Raw genomic sequence first — 19015 nt, 5'->3', positions numbered from 1 at the left:
GACTCGCACTTCAGCAACTTGTACCTCATGCCGTGGTGCGAGCCGGCGCCACAAGCCGTACACGGCATCGCGTTGTTCTTCCCTGTGCTATGTCGCTTCATGTTACTCAGCAGATCGTCAGCTTCATCGGTGCTGAGGTCGCTGCCCACCACTCGCCAGGGCAGCTTCCGTGGCATCACTCCTCGCTTGGTTTCTCGGGAAATGGGGTTGTCTAACTGACTGGCATCGGGCTCAGCCTCATTGGCTATAAGTCAAAATGGCTGTGCACGAACTGATTGGCTATAAGTCAAGCCGCCCACGCGTCATGGACGTGGCCGCTCCGCTCCTTCCACGCGCGCGGCCGTGCCTTATATGCACGAAACGTGTGCTTTTCATGCATCGTGTGGTGGTACTGGACTATAGTGTGCTGAGAAGCATCTTCGTGTGGAAATCCACGTTCTTGTGTGTTGATCATGGTCTACAGGTGCCGAGACATATCTTCGTGAGGTTTTCCACGTTTGCGGTGCCGACTCAACAGTTTTGTGTGGATTTCACTCGTTCTTGAATATCTGCAGTCTGGTCGCAAATCTGCAAATCAATTCGTGCCCTTGTTGTGCAAATTACAGAGCTTTCTGTGCGCGTTTCTAACCTAACCGCGTGCATTCGCGGTCTTTAACATGTTGTATAATACAACATGTTAAACAAATCTATTGTGTGCTACACGTGCAGTTATACTTCAAAGTACACAACGTTTGAGAGGGGGGGGGGGGGGGGGGTAAAAACTTGCTATCTTGATCGAAAGTCACTCCACGGGCAGTTTTTTCAAAGAGTGACATTCGTGTGTACACATCAAATTGGTTCGTCTAAAACCACGTGTGCCACACCAGATCGTGTTTACCACACGCTTCAATCCAACGAAAAATGTAAAACGTCCGTTTTCTGCAGATATCCGGATGCGGGGTGTTTCACTCGGCTTCAGTATTGCCGCTTGGACCCGCTCGAAACGCTGCCCCTTCGTGGTATTACCAAAGATTCCAGGCCACAGCAACGTCAGCCATGTCGGACCGAGGCTCGCCGTCTCCGCGCCGCAGTCGCAGTCGCTCGCCATCTCCCAGAGCCGACGACAATGAGGACAAGAAGAGCCCGCGCGTGTCGGACAATGAGGACCGGGAGACGTCGCGCCGCAGTCGCAGCCGCTCGCCCGCCCCCAAGGCGCCCGCTGCCCCTGCGGACGTTGCTAACCCAGGCAACAATCTGTACGTGGCCAACCTGGCCACGCGCGTAGGAGAGCAAGATCTGCAGGAAATATTCTCCAAGTTCGGTCGGGTTGACAAGTGTGAGGTGATCGTGGACCCCGTCACGAAAGAGTCGAGGTGAGCTTAGCGACGAGGTTTGACACAGAGGAGCGTGCTAATGTTACTGTTGACTGGCAGGGGCTTTGGCTTCGTGACGTTCGAGGACGTTCGTGACGCTGAGGATGCAGTCAAGGAGCTGAACAAGTATGTGGGCTGCTGTAAGCTTGAGTCTGTAATATGACTAATGGTGGCGGTCTGAATGTAGCCAAGAGGTCCAGGGGCGGAAGATTAGAGTGGAACACGCCAAACGGAAGCGTGGACACGAGAAGACCCCCGGACAATGTGAGTGTGAAGCGAGACGTGGAGGTTTATGCTTGAATTGTGCTGACATTTGCTGCCGGACAGACCTTGGACCGAGACTCGCTAGCGCAAAATACGGCGGCGGTCGTGACCGCTTCAGCAGAGATCGCAGTCGGGACCGAGGACGGCGGAGTCGTAGTCGAGACCGAGGCGGATACTCGCGTCGCTACGACGACAGAGACCGAGGCCGCTACGACGATCGAGGACGCGGCCGCTACGATGACCGTGATCGTGGCCGCGGGGGCTACGACCGCGATTCGTACGACGACCGACGACGCCGCTAGTTTGGGGCACCGGGCACCTCTGCACCTTGGTACAACTGGCTTTTGGATTGGCGTCTTCTTTCCGGATCAGACGACACCTCAATCGACCCCCAACCAGCCCATTCTCCCTGCGTGCCATGCCAACCCAGCTTGTGTTTAATCCAACTAAATAAATCGCAGCTCGTCCACTTATCCGTCGGACGCACCACATCGACCTACGCAACTTCAGAGCAACAACTCAACAACTGCGGATCGTCGGAACCGATCACTGTCCTCATTCACTAGCTTCGACCACGGCTTATACGACACCAACGTGCCAAAACCGCTTAGCATCAAGCCTTCGTTGCAACGGTAACTGTTCTATTGCGGGCCATTATTTCCTGCACTACTCGCGCTTGTACACCAGCATCTTCGACACGACCTCGGACGAATCCGCATCGCCACTAACGTCGCTGTGGAAGAACGAGGCTGCCTCGACAAAGTGCGTGTTAGCTAGCAGCGGTCTGATCTTGGCAGCAATGGTGGAGTACGTCACGACGTAGGTCGGGAGTTCCATGGATATAGAGTCCCTAACAACACCATCCAAATGGTAGAGGTTCGTGAGGAAACGCCGAGGATCACGCTCAAGTTGGTGCGACTCGCAGCCGTCGGTTCGCTCACGGTTGCTGTATCCAGACAAAGTTAACAGCGGATGGTTAGAGTTAGAGTTTTTCACATGAATGAAGCAGAATCTTACGCTGGTGAGCAGTCTGGGAACCACATCGATACGTTTTGATGCAGATAACTGTAGTACGGCGTAGCGTGGCAAGGAGTCCAAAAGTGGATCGAAGCCTCCGGGTTTTCTACAAACGACAGGCGTTGGTAGAGCTTGGGGCTCTTTAGAAATACAAGCATGAAGTGAATGTACCTTGGATACGATCGGCCAGATAGTCCATTACCTCAACGGGGGCACGCTAAAATGTCATGATAACAAGTCGAGGTGTGAGTCCGTTTTGGTGATACAAACCTGCCATCAAGTAGCAATCCAACGTACCTGATGGCTTCGTGACAGGTAGTAGGCAGTGAGCACATTCGGCAAGATGACTGAAAATACTGCGAGTCGAAGCAAGTTCCACTGTGTTCTGTCGCGAAATTGTACGTACAGCTTGCGCTCGAGATTGCGCAGGCAGTACCCAGAATACACAATAGCCGGTGGGAGAAGAGGTAGAACGAAGCGAAACTCTTTGTGAGCAGCATTGCTGTACACGAAGAGCGCCCACAAAATCACACGGCCCAAGTCTTTCTTCGAAGGCTGAATAAACCCAGAAAAGTGTTATAAAAAGAAAACTAGGACAACAAAACTGCATCGAGCGGTACTAACCGGCACAGTGAGATATCCAGCGATAGCAATTGGTAGCGTGGTGCCCACAATGGCCGGATAGCCCTGCGAGAAATACCAACTCCATGGGTGCTCGCCGTACAACTTGTCTTTACCCTGAAAAGAGTGAAAAGGTTCATAAGGCACACGTTATCTAAATGAAAAATCTCCATAGCACATCTTCAGCACGCACCTCTAGAACGTTGAACTTGAAAAAGTTGAACGGCACGAAAGTCCACTCGCCGTATCCAAGACGGTCGATACACAACATAGCTAGCGTCGTGACAATCGCGATCGGCACCACAAGACCGAACATGAGAAAAGCGTGGTCACATGTCTGCAAGAAATGCACTATGCCAGGGTACAGCCAAATAACTGCATTCGTTGGTCGAAAAAGCACACCCAGCGCTGCAAGTACAAGCGCCAACGTGCGATTGCTATGCTTCACGGGGGCGGCATCGTCGTTCTTCTTGTCTGCTCCTTCCTATCGTACAATACACCACTAACTTCAGCCAAAAAGTAAATACCTAGACACCATTCTAGCAGCGTACCAGAAACTTCCAGGGCCAATAAGCCAGTGCCGCTGTCGTGCACAGCGTTTCAACGCAGTTTGAGAACGGCCGCACCATCACGTAGAAGGTGAACCACGAGAAGAACTGACACAGCAACGCCCACTTGGCCGTCTTGGCGTCAAAATAATTCCGTGCCAATTTGTATAGGAAAAAATCATTGGCTGCCGATAGAAGGCCCTGTAGTAGTCGTGGCCCGTACGCCACCGCCCACCGCGAGTCCAAATTCTGCAGCATAGCGTCATTAGCATCAAGTGTCTTTCAGCCCAACTCGTTCAATAACGTACCAGCAGCTCCAGGAGCTTGTAGAGCCCTGCAAACAGCGCCGGGTGAGCGAATCCTCGCAGTTGTGCGTCGTCCTGCCACTCCCACGTACTGCAATAGTCACTAAAAGGTCAATGAACTGCCTAGTGTATCATAACTTAACAGAGACGCACAGGTATCCGTAGCCGAAGACCAGGCGGTGTGCCACCTCAGTGCTCTGCCAGTACTCGTCCGGGTTGAATGACGTGCGTACAAACAGCGCATTCCAGAGGCGGAAGGCTACGACGCTCACCCAGAAGATGCGCGTAGTGGGGAGCTCCTCGAACATATCAATCGTTGCGATTGACACACTCAATCACGAAATGAGAGTAAAACCACGGGATTACGTAATTCATAGTCAAAATTGATCTAATAATTGTGTAGCCATGTGTCACGTATAACATACACTTCAACTCGCCAGTCGAAGTCTACGGCAACTTGGTGTTGAACACCTCGACAGTCTTCTTGAGAGCTTCAGCCAGCGGCTTCACGACAAAGTCCGGGGTTTCTTGTGTGCCGATCTCAAGGCGTGACGCAGCGGTTGGCACGAAGAAGCGTGTGCCGCGAGAGTGCCGCATGCCCTTGCCGGCTGCATGTGCTAACGACGACTGCCACATCTCTAGTTCTTGAGTCGAGGCGGCCACCAGCACCACTTCACTCTGCACACGCTCCACGACTTGCCCGCTGTCCAATTGCAGTGTAACCAGTGGTTGTGAGCGAGTAGCGTTCGTAATACGCAGACAGCGCGCGTCACCCGCGTCCGTCTCGAGTCGTACGTGGCCCAGCGGAATGATACCGCGAAGCTGCTTGCGACTGGAAAAGTAGTAGAGACAATTGCGACTCAGCACGAACCAGCGACGCACCGTCGAGAATCCTCCTTTCTTCAGCAGATAGCCGTTAAGACTCGTGTCTGAAGGCCAGAGCTCCTGCTCTTCAGCAGTAGCCGAGCCAAAGCTGTGCCACATGACGTCCAAGAAGACGTTCATGTCCCGTTCGTGACCGTCGATAGCCTTGAGAGACGGTCGCAAACGCGGACCCATCGGCAGGCTGTCCACACCGACGCTGAGGTGGAGACATATCCGAGCTGCGTTCTTCTGCCACTCGACGCGGTAGATGTAGCGCAGCGGTGTCATCCACTCTACCACGGGCTTAGTGTATGACCCGACGTTGATGTAGAGCACACGCTGCTCCGTGACGATCAGCCAGTGTGACAACTGAACCTTCAGCTTCTTGATCGACTCGTCCACTGCGTCGTTTCCAGATCCAGTACCAGCCACAGACAAGCGACGTAGACGCGCTCTACTTGTCGCTCCAAACTCGATTTCTCCACTATCAGAATGATCCGGCTTTGGCGTAGGAGTTTCCTGCATCAGCTCCTCTGCGCTCTCGAATTGAACCGTGATGGGTCGTGCTGTGCCGCGCAGTAGCGCCAGTGTCTCGTGGAAACCGATACCACGCACGTCCACGCCGCCAACTCCGATGAGGCAGTCTCCTTCCTGCAATACTTGTTGTCCAGGAGCGATTTGTCCACGCACTTTGACTTTGGATCGTGAAGTTTCATCCATCGCCTTGATCGTCACGTTCTCGCAGTAGAAGTCCGTCTCCAGATCCATCCCCAGCTTCTTGTGATAGAACACTACCTCATAGCGTAACTTGCGTCCACTACTTTCCCCTGTACCTGCATTTGGATTCTCACCAGCAGCGCGGCGACGTTCATCGTCTTCCTGCAATGCTCGACGCAGCGAGTTCGTGCGCTCACGAGTTGAGTCATTGCTCTTCGACTTTCCGTTTCCATTGCTACCGCTCTGTCGTCGGTCTCGCGCTTCACGCGTAAGATCCGCCGCACTCACCGACTGCATGATTTCGTTGTAGAAGATGATTTTCTCGCCTGAAAGCCGCTCACCTCCGACTCTTTTGAGCAGTTCGTACGCAATCGTATCAGCTTCCTTGTAGCATTTCAGCTCATTGTAGCGTCCAAACACACGCGGTCGTCGTACTCGCTGCATGTTCTGTCCGTTCTGTAAGGACCGGTTCCGCACACCTTGTGTAGCTCGGGATGCAAAGTCAAAGATACCAGCTACAGGCTTGACAGGGAGGCCGATGATTCCAGTGATCGTGCCTTTTACGAACCCCACAGCGCCACTTTCTTGGGCTCCTCGCATGGGATTCAACACGAGTCCAGCAACACCTTCGTAGACACCAAGACTTAGTTCGCGCGAGCCTTGTACTAGTCCTTCGCGCAGTCCGCGGACATGACGACGGCGAGCACGGGCGCGGTTCTGCTGGTAGTGATCGTCCAAACTCAAGTTCGCGAATCCTTGTCCGAACGTGCCTGAGATCTTACTAGCCGCGTCAAACGTGCCGTCCACCGTGTTGGACATCAAACTCGCTGTGCCCTTAGCCAGACCCTTGCTGAAGCCCTTACCACCAATCTTCAACCCTTCCAGAGGTTCATACACGAAGTCACGCACTCCCGTTCCGATGTGATCCAGGAATCCGACTGGGTTTCCAAGGAAATCAAACGATCCCAGAATCTTGTGTAGCTGTTTCCAGAGCTGGCGCGTGTAGTACTTGGATACTCGACGAGTCAGATCACCGCTCGTACCGAAGGCGTGTTCGATCATCAAGGCGTTCAAGCGCACGGGAGCGTTATCAAGATCTGGCACGTGCATCGTCAAACTTGGGATGGCCCAGGTCACGGAAGACGAGTCTTCTCCGCTACTGTCACCGAACGAGGATGGTGCCGAGCTGGAGCGCTTCATTTCATCAGCATGGCTGCTCGCCTTTTTAAAGCTGGCCGCTTCATGAAGACTGATCGTTGTGCTCGTCTGGAAGACATCGCTGCGGAACGTGATATCAAAGTCCATCGGGTGGATGTGCAGTAGAGCAAAGTACACTTTTCGAGTCTCCGAGGATGATGTCGTGGTGTACGACTTCAGACTCGTGAGCGGGTTCAGTTCGTCACTGTGAGTGTTTTCCCTGTACTCTGCCAGAGACTCCATCATCATCTCAATCGGAATGCTCTTCATCCGAATCTCACCACCACGATTCTGCGATCGGTTGTGCCCCCACGACTGTGACATCGCCGCCATAAATGCTCGAGCTGACACCAAGAGCTCTTCATCCAGCTGCGTGATGACTGGATACAACCAGAACGAGCAGTGCTTGAAATAATCCGTATTGCCCTGTTCGTTGGACCACGTGCAGCAGAAGTGCATCGCCGCTACATTCGCCTGGCGATACTTGCAGTCAGCGCAACTGAAGATATTCTGGTTCGAGATCAAGCCCGTGTTTTCCGGCAAGTCATCGTCGCCATTGTCATCGCCAGTTCCTCTGCCTTGGCTAACCATTTCAGCGAGATCTTCGTCAATGTCACCGATAGTTCTTTTCCGGGTTGGGTTGACTGCAGTTGCATTTTCCATTCGCGGGCACAGCAACTTCGTGAATGTCGCTTCTTCACTCTGGTTGTCAATCTGCAGATCGTCCAGCGTAATGTTCATTCGCATGTTGGAATTCACACGAGAGTAATGGAGACTAATACCACCCAAGTATACGTACACCAGCTCCATTGGAAGTTCGTTCACACACGAGATGCCGACTCCATCCACGCGTAGATGCAATGCCATTCCAGAAGTCAGAGATTCCAACGCGCTAGCGGAGGTTTCACTCGCTGTAGGTGAGTCAGAAGACGCCGACGCTGTGCTGGATAGCTCATACTTGTTCTCTCTTTCGTCAAAGTCTTCTTCACCACCTTCAAACAGCTCCAACACCTTAGTCGGTCCATCTGCACGGATGCGAACATGAACATAAGTCTTCGCATTTTGAACCTGTGGAATAAGGTCTCTCTGCGAGCGTGCCGTCTTGGGGGCTCCTGCCATCGGTGTCTCCTCTGGCATATCCTCGATATCGCCAGCCTGGCCGCCTTGTGTAGCCAGCCGTAGTCGTCTCACCCAAATTTTAGCAATCTTCGGGTTCTTGGCCTTCAAATCGTAGCATTTCGTCGGCGTAATGATCGAGAATTGGTTCGACCCAATGACGGGTGGCATTGCACCAGGCTTGCTGGCAGATAGATCGCTATCTCGCGGTGTGGTTATGCTGGAACTGTCTTCGGAGTCCAAGTCAGAGTCCTCTGCTAGATTGATCGAGTCAACACTGTACCACACGATTTTTGAGCACTGGAAACTTCTCAACGGCGCTTGTTTGTGAGCACCCACGTCGGACGATATCTGAATTGGCTTTAGTACACCAAGTTCCATCATCTCCTGCGCTGTCGTGAACGCCTGCGCCTTCGTCTGTGTACTCATTTCTGTCACCAAGAAGTCGACTAGATCTTGTCCATTCACGTAAAAGCCCTTCCGCGTAACGCCGCTCTTTGCAAACGTCCCACTTTCAATATGTGCGTTCACGAACTTCTCAGACTCTTCACACAACACACTGGACGTGGTTAACGAAACTGCAAGTCGTACAAGCTCTCTCGACCTGTCGTCTCCATCGTCATCATCGTCATCGTCACCTCCGTTTTTCTGTCTCGAACCGCCACCGAAGAGACTGCCCGAGATCGAAGAAACCAGCCCATTCAAAGAAATAAACCCGCTCTTTGATGGAGCTTCTGCAGCCTTCTCAAAAATCGCGACTCCACCAACACCCGGCACGTCGGAACCTGTGCGTAGATCGACAACTCCGAGGAGCTCCTGGTCCGTTTCGTTGGCGAAATAGTACAACATGTGCTCGTACAACCGGAAGTACTTCCGGTTCCACTTGAGCATGCTGTCTTTCTTCAGCAGGTATCCCTTTTGCTCCGGCTTCAGGAATAATTCAGACGGCAGGGAGCGATGCAGCTGAATGCGCTTGTGCGTCGCCATTTCATCCAAATTGTACTCTCGAATCTCCACTGCATCCTTGTCCGAGTCCCCGCCAGTCTTGGACGTCGAGGATGTCACTCGCATGAACCGTACTTGAAGTGAGCGAGACGAAGAGCTTGAACTACCAGGGAAAGCAGGGTCTTGGTTCGACGAGGACGACGACTTGCCTTCCGAGCCGTTCAGATAATCCCATGAATAAGGACACGATGAGCGCGGTAGCAACTCGTCAAAGTCCTTGTCTTCACCCCAATTTGTCTGCTTGTAGCGTATCCGAAACGATGTCATGTTGTCGATTCTGTACGGAGGGAAACGCTTCGACTCCTCTCGGAAGATCAACGCCACAGATCCGCCCACCAACTCGATCTGGCACTGCAAAATGTAGATGCGAGACAGGTCGTTCCGGTCGCGCAGCTTCAAATACGTGGTCCCCAGCGAGTTGATTCGGAAGCTGCCACTCCAGCTGTACTTGTGCAGTAAACTAACTTCCAGAAGTTTCTCTCGTGACGCACTTGGCCAATGGAATGGCACGAGTTCGTTGGCAGCCAGTCGGAAGGTTTGAGGCGCATCAAACTGTCGATACTTGATGGTCTCTTCAGTTTTGTTGATCAAGATGTAGCGAGGAACAACCGTGGCCATGATAGTCTCCGAAAATCGCCCGCTACCATAACAGCTCCACAGAGCTACTTCTTGAGTGCCTTTACGAAGTTCACTCTCTTGCTCCTGGTCATAAACCTCATTGGTGAGACTGATAACTTGAGCAACACCCGAGTTCCCCATGGCATTCCGGTTGAGACGAATAACCTCAGACCATGGCGAAGAACGCGACTTGATCCGCAGCACATCCCAATGCTTCCCACCCGAACTGTACGGCAACACGTCTCCCCAAGGCATCGGGCGAATTTGAGCAGGGTTTGAGCGCTTGGAGCTTGACACTAACGACCGCGGGGTGACATGATGAGTACTCGCCGTACTCGCTTCGTCGTACAAACGAATCGTTGTCATCGTTGTCCTGTGACACAAGTGAAGGCCATGGCGGCGGCCCTTGTTCTCGATCTTTGATGTCATCGGAATAGGCTGTCCATACCAACGCTCGCCCTCTGGTCGGCCAGCACTTCGAAGCGATACGAATCGAGGCAGCGCCAACTCGTAGAAGTCAAAGTCTTCAATGTCCAGAACACCCACGAAGCCACACTTCATGCAGACGAGATCGAAGATATCGGACATTAAAGAGTTTGAATAGACTTCAACGACGACACAAGCGAAGCGGTTGTGAGGAAGATACACCTGGAGCCCATGAGGCTTTCCAGTATGAGCCGGCTTCATCGGCGACCCATTCGCAATCAATGCGCCCATTGCTCTGGTCGACGTTGGATCGTAGGATAGCAGCTCCTGTGAATCGCTTTCGCCTGTAAACGTGTACGCTTGACGCGCACGCATGGTAGTTGGTGCGCCTATTAATCCCATGTCGTGACTAGACGGCGTTTGGAGTCGCTGCAGCGACCTAGCTGCACTTGTGGATGGCAGCGGTCCTGGTGTTTGCTGTCCATCCATTGTCGCAGCAGCTTCCACATCATCCAGCTCAAAGTCTTCACTCTCTTGCCTCGCCAGATACGACACCGTCATCTCCTCGTCATGAATAGCTGGTGAATCGTGCTCTTCAGTCACTTCTTCTACCGTATCTTCTGCATCCATGTCCGAAGGCAACTCTTGGGACATACCAACCGAAAAGGATATGCTAATATCTCCTCGGTGTATACTGGCAAGGTTGTTCTTGGATGCCTTCCGTTCACGAGACGACTTGCGCTTGAGCAACTTGTACCAATTGAAAGCTGCAGCCCGCTTGCGATCTTTCAAAATGCTGTCCACTTTCACTGCAGTGACTCCTAGACAAGTATCCAATCCGTAGCGAACGTTGCGCACCTCAATGATAATTCTAGCCAAGTCCAATGTCATTACTTCAGGCGGGAAGCGCAGCAGCAAGGTATTCTGCAGGCGAGCATCCCATTGAGGAGATAATCCACCAGACGGGCTTGGCTTCGTGGTGGTAGAACAAATCGCAACCATCTCCGGTTTCTCCAGGTACCTGTCTTTGGGGTTCTTAAGCACATACAAAGACGCTCGTACATACGGACTCTGTGCTCCGAAAAACTGCGCGTTGTACAGATCCCTTGCTTCCCGAATAACAACAATGACAGCAACAGGGTTGGCGGAGGGCTTCACCTTGTGCAAGCGAGTCAGCTGGGTTTCTCTACCTCCTTCTCCATGGAACGACATCGAGCGGGTAGAGAAATCCTCACTGTACTCTTCTGACGAGCCTGCACGTCGATGCACATACTTGACTACACTCTCCAGTCGCTTGGATGACGAGCTTGTCGAGTTGCAATACTCAAGGTCGAGGTCAGTGTGGTTGACGATCCAAATTGAACAGAACACGATAACGTCTCGCCCGGACAGCTTCACCTGCAGCTGCAGGTTGGGCACACTGCCCTGCTCTCCAGTAATATCGCGGTCAAAAGCACGGCCTAACAGCTGTACTGGTTCAATCGTCTCCTTGTAAGGCACCGAGTACACGGACATCTTCGGGTTGATAATCAGCTTCGGGGCACTCCAACTGTAGTTCTCCAACCGGAACGATATGTACAACAGCTCTGACGTATCAACTTGGAACAAGGGCAGCACGTTTCCCACTGCCAATATACCTTCAGCGATCAGCTGAAGAGAACCATTGAGCAAACGATACGCCATCGCTGTCGCCAAGCGATTGTGAAGCGTAAGGAACGGCGACACAGATAGATAATACAGACTAGAATTGGTCGCTTCGTACAACCCTCGCCGCTGCCCAGCCGCTCGTGCCTCATCCAGCTCGTAATTCACGTCTCGCAAAGGGTTCATACGTTGACGTTGAGCTGGTTCCCCAAACACGTGAAGAAAGTCATCTTCCACCTTCTCACCCTCTTCCTCCTCAACTTTTTCCAGATCGACCGCAGATTCCTGTGCTGGTGGAGGCTCCTCTGTACTCGAGAAAGTGGCACGCATCAGGTAATATGCTTCCACTTCATACGTGCATTTCCAAGTAGGCAAGTCTCGAACAACGTAACCGGACAGCGGGATTGCTGATGACATTGAAGATGACGACACCATTTCCAGCGACTTTGCAGCACTTTGCAACTCCTCCATCGTGGCAAAAGTCTCAAAATTGCAGATGCAGTTGCCAGCGCGCACAAAGCGCTTCGTGTTGACCGACTTTGCCGTCCGTCCTTCGTCGCCGAGTTCTTCTAAGCTGGTTGTCAGCGGCGCATACTGCACATACGGCGAAGGTCGAATACTGATTTTGCTTTGAGGGTGGACAAGTTGAAGTGGAATATGACAAATCTGCTCACGGTCAATAATCCACTCTTGGATGCAGCCACCTTCACGAGGAGAAAACGCCCACACCATCAAGGGAACAGACGTTCGGTTTTGCAGCACCACTTGCGAGTGGAGACTGATTAGCTTGCTGCCATCGGCTTGAATGCTGATCTCCGCCACCAGAGTCGGCGGACTGATGTCCTCTTCACCACCATTTTCAAAGTCGTTCGCATCTGCATCTGCATCAGTCGCCTGCGCTAGCGATTCTCGAAGAGGTACAGCTACGTGGCCGACCATATCCACAACGACGGGATTTGTACTCACCCACTTATTACCGTTCAACCACACAGAAAGCGTGTGATTGACCGTCAACGCTTGGCGATCAGTTTCCCGCAAGAACCTATCCGCTGAGGCGCTATCGAAGGTCAGCATGTCTCCTTGCTCGCGACAATCAACTGACACCTTCCCGTTGTCAGATACAATCTGCTGAATGACAGTCCCCGAGCCGCGACGGAAGCTAAACTTGAGATCTAGACCTGTCTTGTTTTCAACCCAGAACGGCGCCGTCGACTTTGATCCAGAAGTGACAAAATCAGCTTGCCTCAGTGCCTCCGATGACAGCAAAGGAGCCATAGCGGGAGTCATGTTGAAGTTGACAGTGTTCGGTAGATTCGCAAACACTTCCACAAGACTGTTCTCTTCCAGAGCACGATGAATACGCATCTGGACCACAAAAGGCTCCACCAGCGGCTCCCATCGGTAGATACTGTTGTTGAAGTAGTTGAAAAGCAGCGTGGCGCCCATAGTCGTCGAGTAGTCTTCGTCTTTGATGTACTCGCACACAATCTCCCGCATGTGGAAATCAGCAATAGGAATGCCTAAGCTGTTGTTCACGAGCACCAAGCGCAGTTCACCCACATCACCCAGAAGCTTGTCAGCAGTATAGGTCGGTGTTCCAGAATGAGACTTTGGTGCATTGTTTGACCCGTTCCTCGCTCCATTGGGTGAGACCTTCGTGGAATTCGATCGAGATGATGACGGAACCCACCGCAGATAATTGTTTGCGATGTTAATAAATAAATTGGCGTCTTGGACAGAAAATCGAGTCTCCACAGGGGCCAACACGAACGAGTTACGTCGCGAGAGTGAGATCGAGCCTTCCACAAAGTGGTCAAACACCAAAAGAAACGAGTTTGACAAAGGAAAAGATGCGTCAATCTACACAAAACATACACAAAGTCAGTGTTAGTTTTGCCGTAATATATCGCAGTGGCACTAAATAATTACCTGGAGATCGGGAAGCTGCGAGAAATAAACGCCATGCTGATCAAACTCCAAGTGACACTTGGTCATATCCGTCGCACCCTTGCGCTTCTGGTGGGTTGAGTATGCAGCCACAACATCCGTCAGCATCACCAGCGCGCGTGCGTCGGCCGTTCCAAAATCTTCCAATAGAGAGAACAGACATCCGGATGAAGTAAAGAAGAAGTCAATTTTCTGCCAATCTGGAGGAGGAGGGCACATATACCCAACATCGAAATCCAGGAACTCTCCCACTGCGAGAATTGGCTCTGCAAAGAATGCTACGATGTCGTGGAAAGCTGGATACACCCCCAGAAAGTTGGTGTTCCGCACCTTCAAATCGTAGATGGTGTCCGTCCAGTTCATCTTTTGATTGTACTCTATTTGCAGACCGTCTCCAGGAAGCGGACGAACAATTTCAGAGGCCGGCTGACAACGAGTAGGTCGGATATCTGCCGTCGTAAAACTTAATGCCGACGCACTGAACTCCAGCGAATCATCCGTCCGCAATGTAAATACCAACTCAAGCTGTTCCCAGAACATGTCGGCAACGGGATGGTCTTTATTCGAGATGCGAAGCGCAGCGTCAGCAACCTTCACTGGGATCTTCATCCATATTGCTCTGCAGTTTTCGCTGGCATGGTGGAGTCCTCCACACGTGGCGCACAATGGATACGTATCTTCCGTGACGACACGTGATACTTCCCGAAAGTTTTCATAGATCATACCGAGGAGAGTTGTGTACTGCTCTGGACCCGTTCCGATGCTGAGTTCATTCATTGATAGACTAACCCCAAAGTACGAGCTCAGAGCCGCTTCAGACAAACTCTCCGGTTCCGAATCAATGCGTCCAGTAAGTAGCGAGTGATGGAAGAGCGGCGACGCAGAATCACGCGTGGTGCCACTTAGATCAACCAGTTCAAACTCGAAAAGCCCCACTGAATACGTTGACATATCTGCATCGCCATTGCCCCTTGACACCATGTTGGCGTTCGATGCGACTCGTGCATCATGGAATTCAGCGTCCTCCGCCACGAACAAAGGCGTCATGAGATGCTGCGACATACCCGCAACGTCCTGACGAATCTGCTCCATCGAGTCTGACCGCCTTCGCGAACCATTTGTCGGGGTGCTTGCCAAAAACTGCAGACTATCGCGTCCACCGCTATTCAGTGCTTCTCCTTCAGCTTTAGCTTCATCCAGTGCCCCATCCACTTTGAGAAGATACTGCGTCAGCTGCTCCAACTGCTGATCCAAGTGCAGAATCTTACTATGGATGATCTTCACCGCATCTTCTGCAGCCGGGAGAGCCTGAAAACCTTCATGCAGATAGTTTTGTGCTTGCTGTGTGGCACTACGAAGATCAATAAACAGCTGACTCCGGTTGCTCAAGATTCGCGAGCGCTGGTTTTTGATTTGTCTTCGCAGATTTCTTAACTCCGTTCGCCTTGAAAGCTGAGCCTTCGCTGCAGATGCACCGGCAAGAGCTGAGCCATACGACAGCCGTGACTCGTCGACAAAGGTACCGTTCTGCAGGAAATCAGAAGTTGAAGGATCAATTCCACTGCTCCAGAAGCGGGCATTGGTTGATCGAAGAATGATGCTATCCCGAGAGAATGAGCTGCGGGGCAACGCAAACGCCAAGTCATTTCCGACAACTTCAAAGCGTACATTTCCCATCTCTCCTTTCGCTATTCCCATGGCACCAGCACGCTCGTTCACTTCGGTTACCACTGCACTGTAATACATGCGGAGGAGCTCTTTGACTGATACAGGGAGCGCAGCCGTAGTCACCACATAACTCTTAAATACAAACTCGGCCTTTTCACAGCTCGGATATTCCTCCAGCGGGTTGACGAGAGCTTCTAGAATGTGGTCAAACAGGTAGTGGTGGAACTGTTTGAATACCCTGTGCAGATACACAATACACACGGAGTCCAAGCGCACGCGAACTAAAATACCGCCATCAGTATCCCCAGAAGAGTTAATCACAAAGTCAACGACATTTTTCACACCAAATGACCCCACATCAGCGACTCCGTCTAGCATATCTGAAGGCGAACCAATGGCTTGTCGATTCGGCAACGCCACATCAGATTGCGATCCACTTGGAGAAGTCAAATCAGTCAACTGCAAATTCCTCACGCTGCCCTTGACTTCAAATCCCCGGCCACACACAGCAGCACCCGACCCACTGCCTTGTAGCGACATGCTCGAAACTTCCACACGAGCAATCGTTTTGATAGACTCCACGCCTTCGAGAGAGGCACCGGGTGTTTGATCCCGTTGCTTGACGTCAATCTGCAAACCATGCACTACCGACAGACTTACTACAACCTCGTCATCAAAGCAAGATGAATCCTCCAGCAGCGTCGACGATACTTGAGTCCCCAGCTTTGACAAGTTGCGCCGGAAATCGTCCAGTTCATATCCAAAGCTTGTTGACAGAATAAAACCCAGCAAATATCTGTCGTGGCATCCTCCTATCCACTTCAGAACGGTTTGTACATCTGGAAGGAATAACTCTCCATACAGACGTTCAACTGAGATAACGCCCCGAGTAGTCTGACGGTCGAATCGCAAGATCGATGGCGCTGCAGTTGTGTGGGGGTCACTCGAATAGGTCCTACTCATATGATACGTTGCGCTGAGAGCAGGGGCACGCAACCCTGGACTTTCAGCAACTTGAACAATAACATTTTCACCTTCTTGAAGAGAAATTGACGAAACACTAACGCTCTGGCTACCAGTTGTCGTGCAAACACGTGACGACCATTCCACGTCCTTGATGCACAATACAAACGTGGAGGACTTATCTGGCCGATCATCAGAAACGCATAACCGAACTTCGGGCGTTCTTACGGATACCATTCGCTGGCACACCAGATTCACACTTGTACTTCCTATTGCCGGATGTAGATCCCGATCAGGTCCGTTAGCGGGCTTGTCGGGAAGAAAGAAGCTCCACTTTCCAACTACCCAGCAAAGAGCCTCCAGTTCTATCATTTTCCAGTCAATTCGTATTGCTGAAAGCCGCGCTTCATAGTTGTACATAGCAGTTTCTTGTTCAAGATCAGCGTTGTGTTGCTCGTACGAAATCGCCCCGTGCCTCCCCACAGTACAGTGCTTGCAGGAGTAATAATCCATTGACCATTGTGTTCTAGAATGACTCGTTTTCGTCAGCGAGAAGTCGTTGACAGCCAATATTTCATGCAAGCCTTGTACGTCATTTAAAGCCATCTGCGATTGCAACAAGGCCAAGCTTTGGTCTACTGAGAACAATCGTACACTTGTTCGAAAGTCACTTTTCACGAATTCGCGATCAGGCTCAGAGGTTTCAACCACCAGATCCTTTAGCTCCACACCGAAACAAAAATGGTCATGTAGAGCAAATACGAAGCAGATCTTCTCCATCTTGATCCCCAAATGTGCAATCGGCGCAATCTGCGCTTCATCGTACGTAACCAACTTGCTCGGATGCGATAAATTCCACTGATTCCACCACAAATACACGGGAGCAAAGAGAGTCATCCACATGACCAGCGTCTCGTCTTTAATGAACATCATCATGTTGCCTAACTGGACGTCCAACGCTGGCTGATGTCCAACGAGACGGCTCTGATACGCTGGAACAAGACAGGATATCCGGACAATCGGGGCCACCAACTCAGGTGAGTCGCCATTTTCACTAACTCGACTCCCATGGTCAAAAATGCTGTAGCTCTCGCTGCGCTCAGCAACTTCGTACATGCGTAAGGACTGAGCACAGAGCTGGATCTCATCTTCCACGCACGACTGCTTAACGACCCCAACAGTTTCCCCTAGAATCCATACCCATTGCGTTCCTCGTACAATTTCTTCTTCAGTGACGACAGATTCCCTGGCAGAAAAGAAAATCCCAGCACCATGGCGTAGCTCTGCCCGAACCGATAGGCTCGGCGGGGTGATTGCATCCTCAAACTCGTCGTCATCGTCATTATCATCATTATCGGCTGCCAGGGTGAAAGTTTCTCCCACGACAGCGTCCAGGCAGTCAGTCAGCAGCCACTGCTTCGCGTACGAGAGCACCATCAAAAAGCCATCTGGGCGCGATGCTTGCTGCTGTGTCAACGCTGCTAACCGATCGTACTCGTCGTAAGGCGCCTTCACTTCAATCAGAATGGCGTACAACACGTCAATATGCTCAGGTCCAAAATGCACCCTGGGCTGATTGGCTTGCAGCACGAATCTTTCATTGCCGCTAGCGTTGTGCGCGGAACAAATCTCGCATTCTTCTGTCATACTTCCAGGGTCACAGCCAATATCCATATCCAATTCCACGTCTGGGAACGCTGCGTTGACGCTGTGATAATACAAACTTGCCTACAGCATCAACAATTAGCTACCACCACCGGCACTACAAGCAAGAGCAAAGTCATCGCACCTTGACTGTACTGCGCCATTCGTGAAATAAATATTTTCGGTGCATCTTGGGAGATGTAAGCTCGTCCTCTGGACCTGTAGAGGTCTGCTTGGACGGATACTCAATATACGCTGCAACACCCTTAGTTTTCAGCAACTACGCAAGAGTTCACAGTCAACAACACTCCATTTCTGCATGCAATCTCATTCTACGAACCTTTCTCGACTCCATTGCTGAGCTTGACTGCGGCGTGAACTCCAGTTCCCATTCTGCATTTGTGTTGATCAAGCTCACGTGTCCGATTTCGAGCGTGCCGCTCCCCGGTTGCTATCAGCACCAAAATAACAAAGTCAGTACTCATCTTCTGCCCCTCTCATCACATTGCAGCAACTATTACCGGCGCCAGCGAACTTGGGTCGCAGTCATATCGCACTTGGACATCCGACAGCTCGATCTGCACGTTGGCAATGATGTGCGACACCAATCTCGACAGATACGTCCGATCTGCAAGCAAGAACCCGTCAATCTCTCCGCACAGGAATATATAACATTAAAAGAGCCCGCTATCGCACCATCTCCATTGCTGCCGTCGATGCTCGTGTCTACGTTCTCGATCTCCGTTGTCTCCGCCCGATGCTGCGGCTTGGGCGTCTGGTGCAATGAAATGCGGATGCCTTGCGCCTTGATCTGCACTGGCTGCGTCCACAGCGCGCGCCACGGGATCTTGACGCTCAGGTGGCCAATCTCGCCATCGCCGTACGATAACCGCAGCTGCAGGTCTTGAAACGACAGATCGCCCTGCCATAAACTCAGCTTGAGCATGCTCGAGTCGAAGGTCACGAATTTACCTAGCAGACGCTGCAGCAATAGCGCCACCGCGTGCTGCAGCATCGTTCGCTCTCAGTGTCCGCGCTCCCCTTGCCGCCTTCGTCGCTCTTTACTAAAGTGGCTGCACTCCAGTTGTGTTTACACACG

General features: G+C 51.8%; 5 protein-coding genes across 8 annotated transcripts; 1 reads left to right on the top strand and 4 right to left on the bottom strand.

The window, feature by feature from the left end:
• Window positions 1-286: 286 nt before the first annotated feature.
• On the bottom strand, window positions 287-454 carry PPTG_23192 (hypothetical protein; the record flags this gene model as incomplete). The annotated part of the gene is made up of 1 exon (XM_008908986.1): window positions 287-454. One exon carries the CDS (start codon window positions 452-454, stop codon window positions 287-289), a length of 168 nt encoding a protein of 55 aa, XP_008907234.1.
• A 483-nt stretch (window positions 455-937) lies between these two features.
• PPTG_13366 (hypothetical protein) lies at window positions 938-3171 on the top strand. Of its 4 annotated transcripts, XM_008908985.1 has the most exons (5): window positions 938-1352; window positions 1413-1478; window positions 1540-1616; window positions 1680-1784; window positions 1821-3171. In XM_008908985.1, the coding sequence occupies exons 1-5, from the start codon at window positions 1036-1038 to the stop codon at window positions 1916-1918; spliced, it is 663 nt and encodes a 220-aa protein (XP_008907233.1). In that variant the 5' UTR covers window positions 938-1035; the 3' UTR covers window positions 1919-3171. The 4 variants fall into 4 exon arrangements, with proteins under 4 accessions (XP_008907233.1, XP_008907232.1, XP_008907231.1 ...); XM_008908984.1 differs by having other exon boundaries at window positions 1680-3171; XM_008908983.1 differs by having other exon boundaries at window positions 1540-1784.
• PPTG_23191 (hypothetical protein) lies at window positions 2283-3570 on the bottom strand (the record flags this gene model as incomplete). Its single annotated transcript, XM_008908981.1, has 6 exons — window positions 2283-2562; window positions 2634-2739; window positions 2805-2850; window positions 2931-3188; window positions 3258-3371; window positions 3448-3570. 6 exons carry the CDS (start codon window positions 3568-3570, stop codon window positions 2283-2285), a joined length of 927 nt encoding a protein of 308 aa, XP_008907229.1.
• A 128-nt stretch (window positions 3571-3698) lies between these two features.
• Window positions 3699-4415, bottom strand: PPTG_23190 (hypothetical protein; the record flags this gene model as incomplete). The annotated part of the gene is made up of 4 exons (XM_008908980.1): window positions 3699-3734; window positions 3806-4051; window positions 4111-4198; window positions 4261-4415. The coding sequence occupies 4 exons, from the start codon at window positions 4413-4415 to the stop codon at window positions 3699-3701; spliced, it is 525 nt and encodes a 174-aa protein (XP_008907228.1).
• A 35-nt stretch (window positions 4416-4450) lies between these two features.
• On the bottom strand, window positions 4451-18975 carry PPTG_13364 (hypothetical protein). The gene is made up of 6 exons (XM_008908979.1): window positions 18613-18975; window positions 18438-18544; window positions 18257-18367; window positions 18062-18196; window positions 13624-18000; window positions 4451-13554 (listed from the first exon to the last, which is right to left on the bottom strand). Exons 1-6 carry the CDS (start codon window positions 18929-18931, stop codon window positions 4555-4557), a joined length of 14049 nt encoding a protein of 4682 aa, XP_008907227.1. The 5' UTR covers window positions 18932-18975; the 3' UTR covers window positions 4451-4554.
• Window positions 18976-19015: the final 40 nt, after the last annotated feature.

The sequence above is a fragment of the Phytophthora parasitica genome, assembly GCF_000247585.1.
Source record: "Phytophthora parasitica INRA-310 unplaced genomic scaffold supercont2.32, whole genome shotgun sequence".
Classification (NCBI taxonomy): Eukaryota; Oomycota; class Peronosporomycetes; order Peronosporales; family Peronosporaceae; genus Phytophthora; species Phytophthora nicotianae.
Note: the sequence above shows the minus strand (reverse complement) of the source record. Positions and strands in the feature narration are given on the sequence as shown.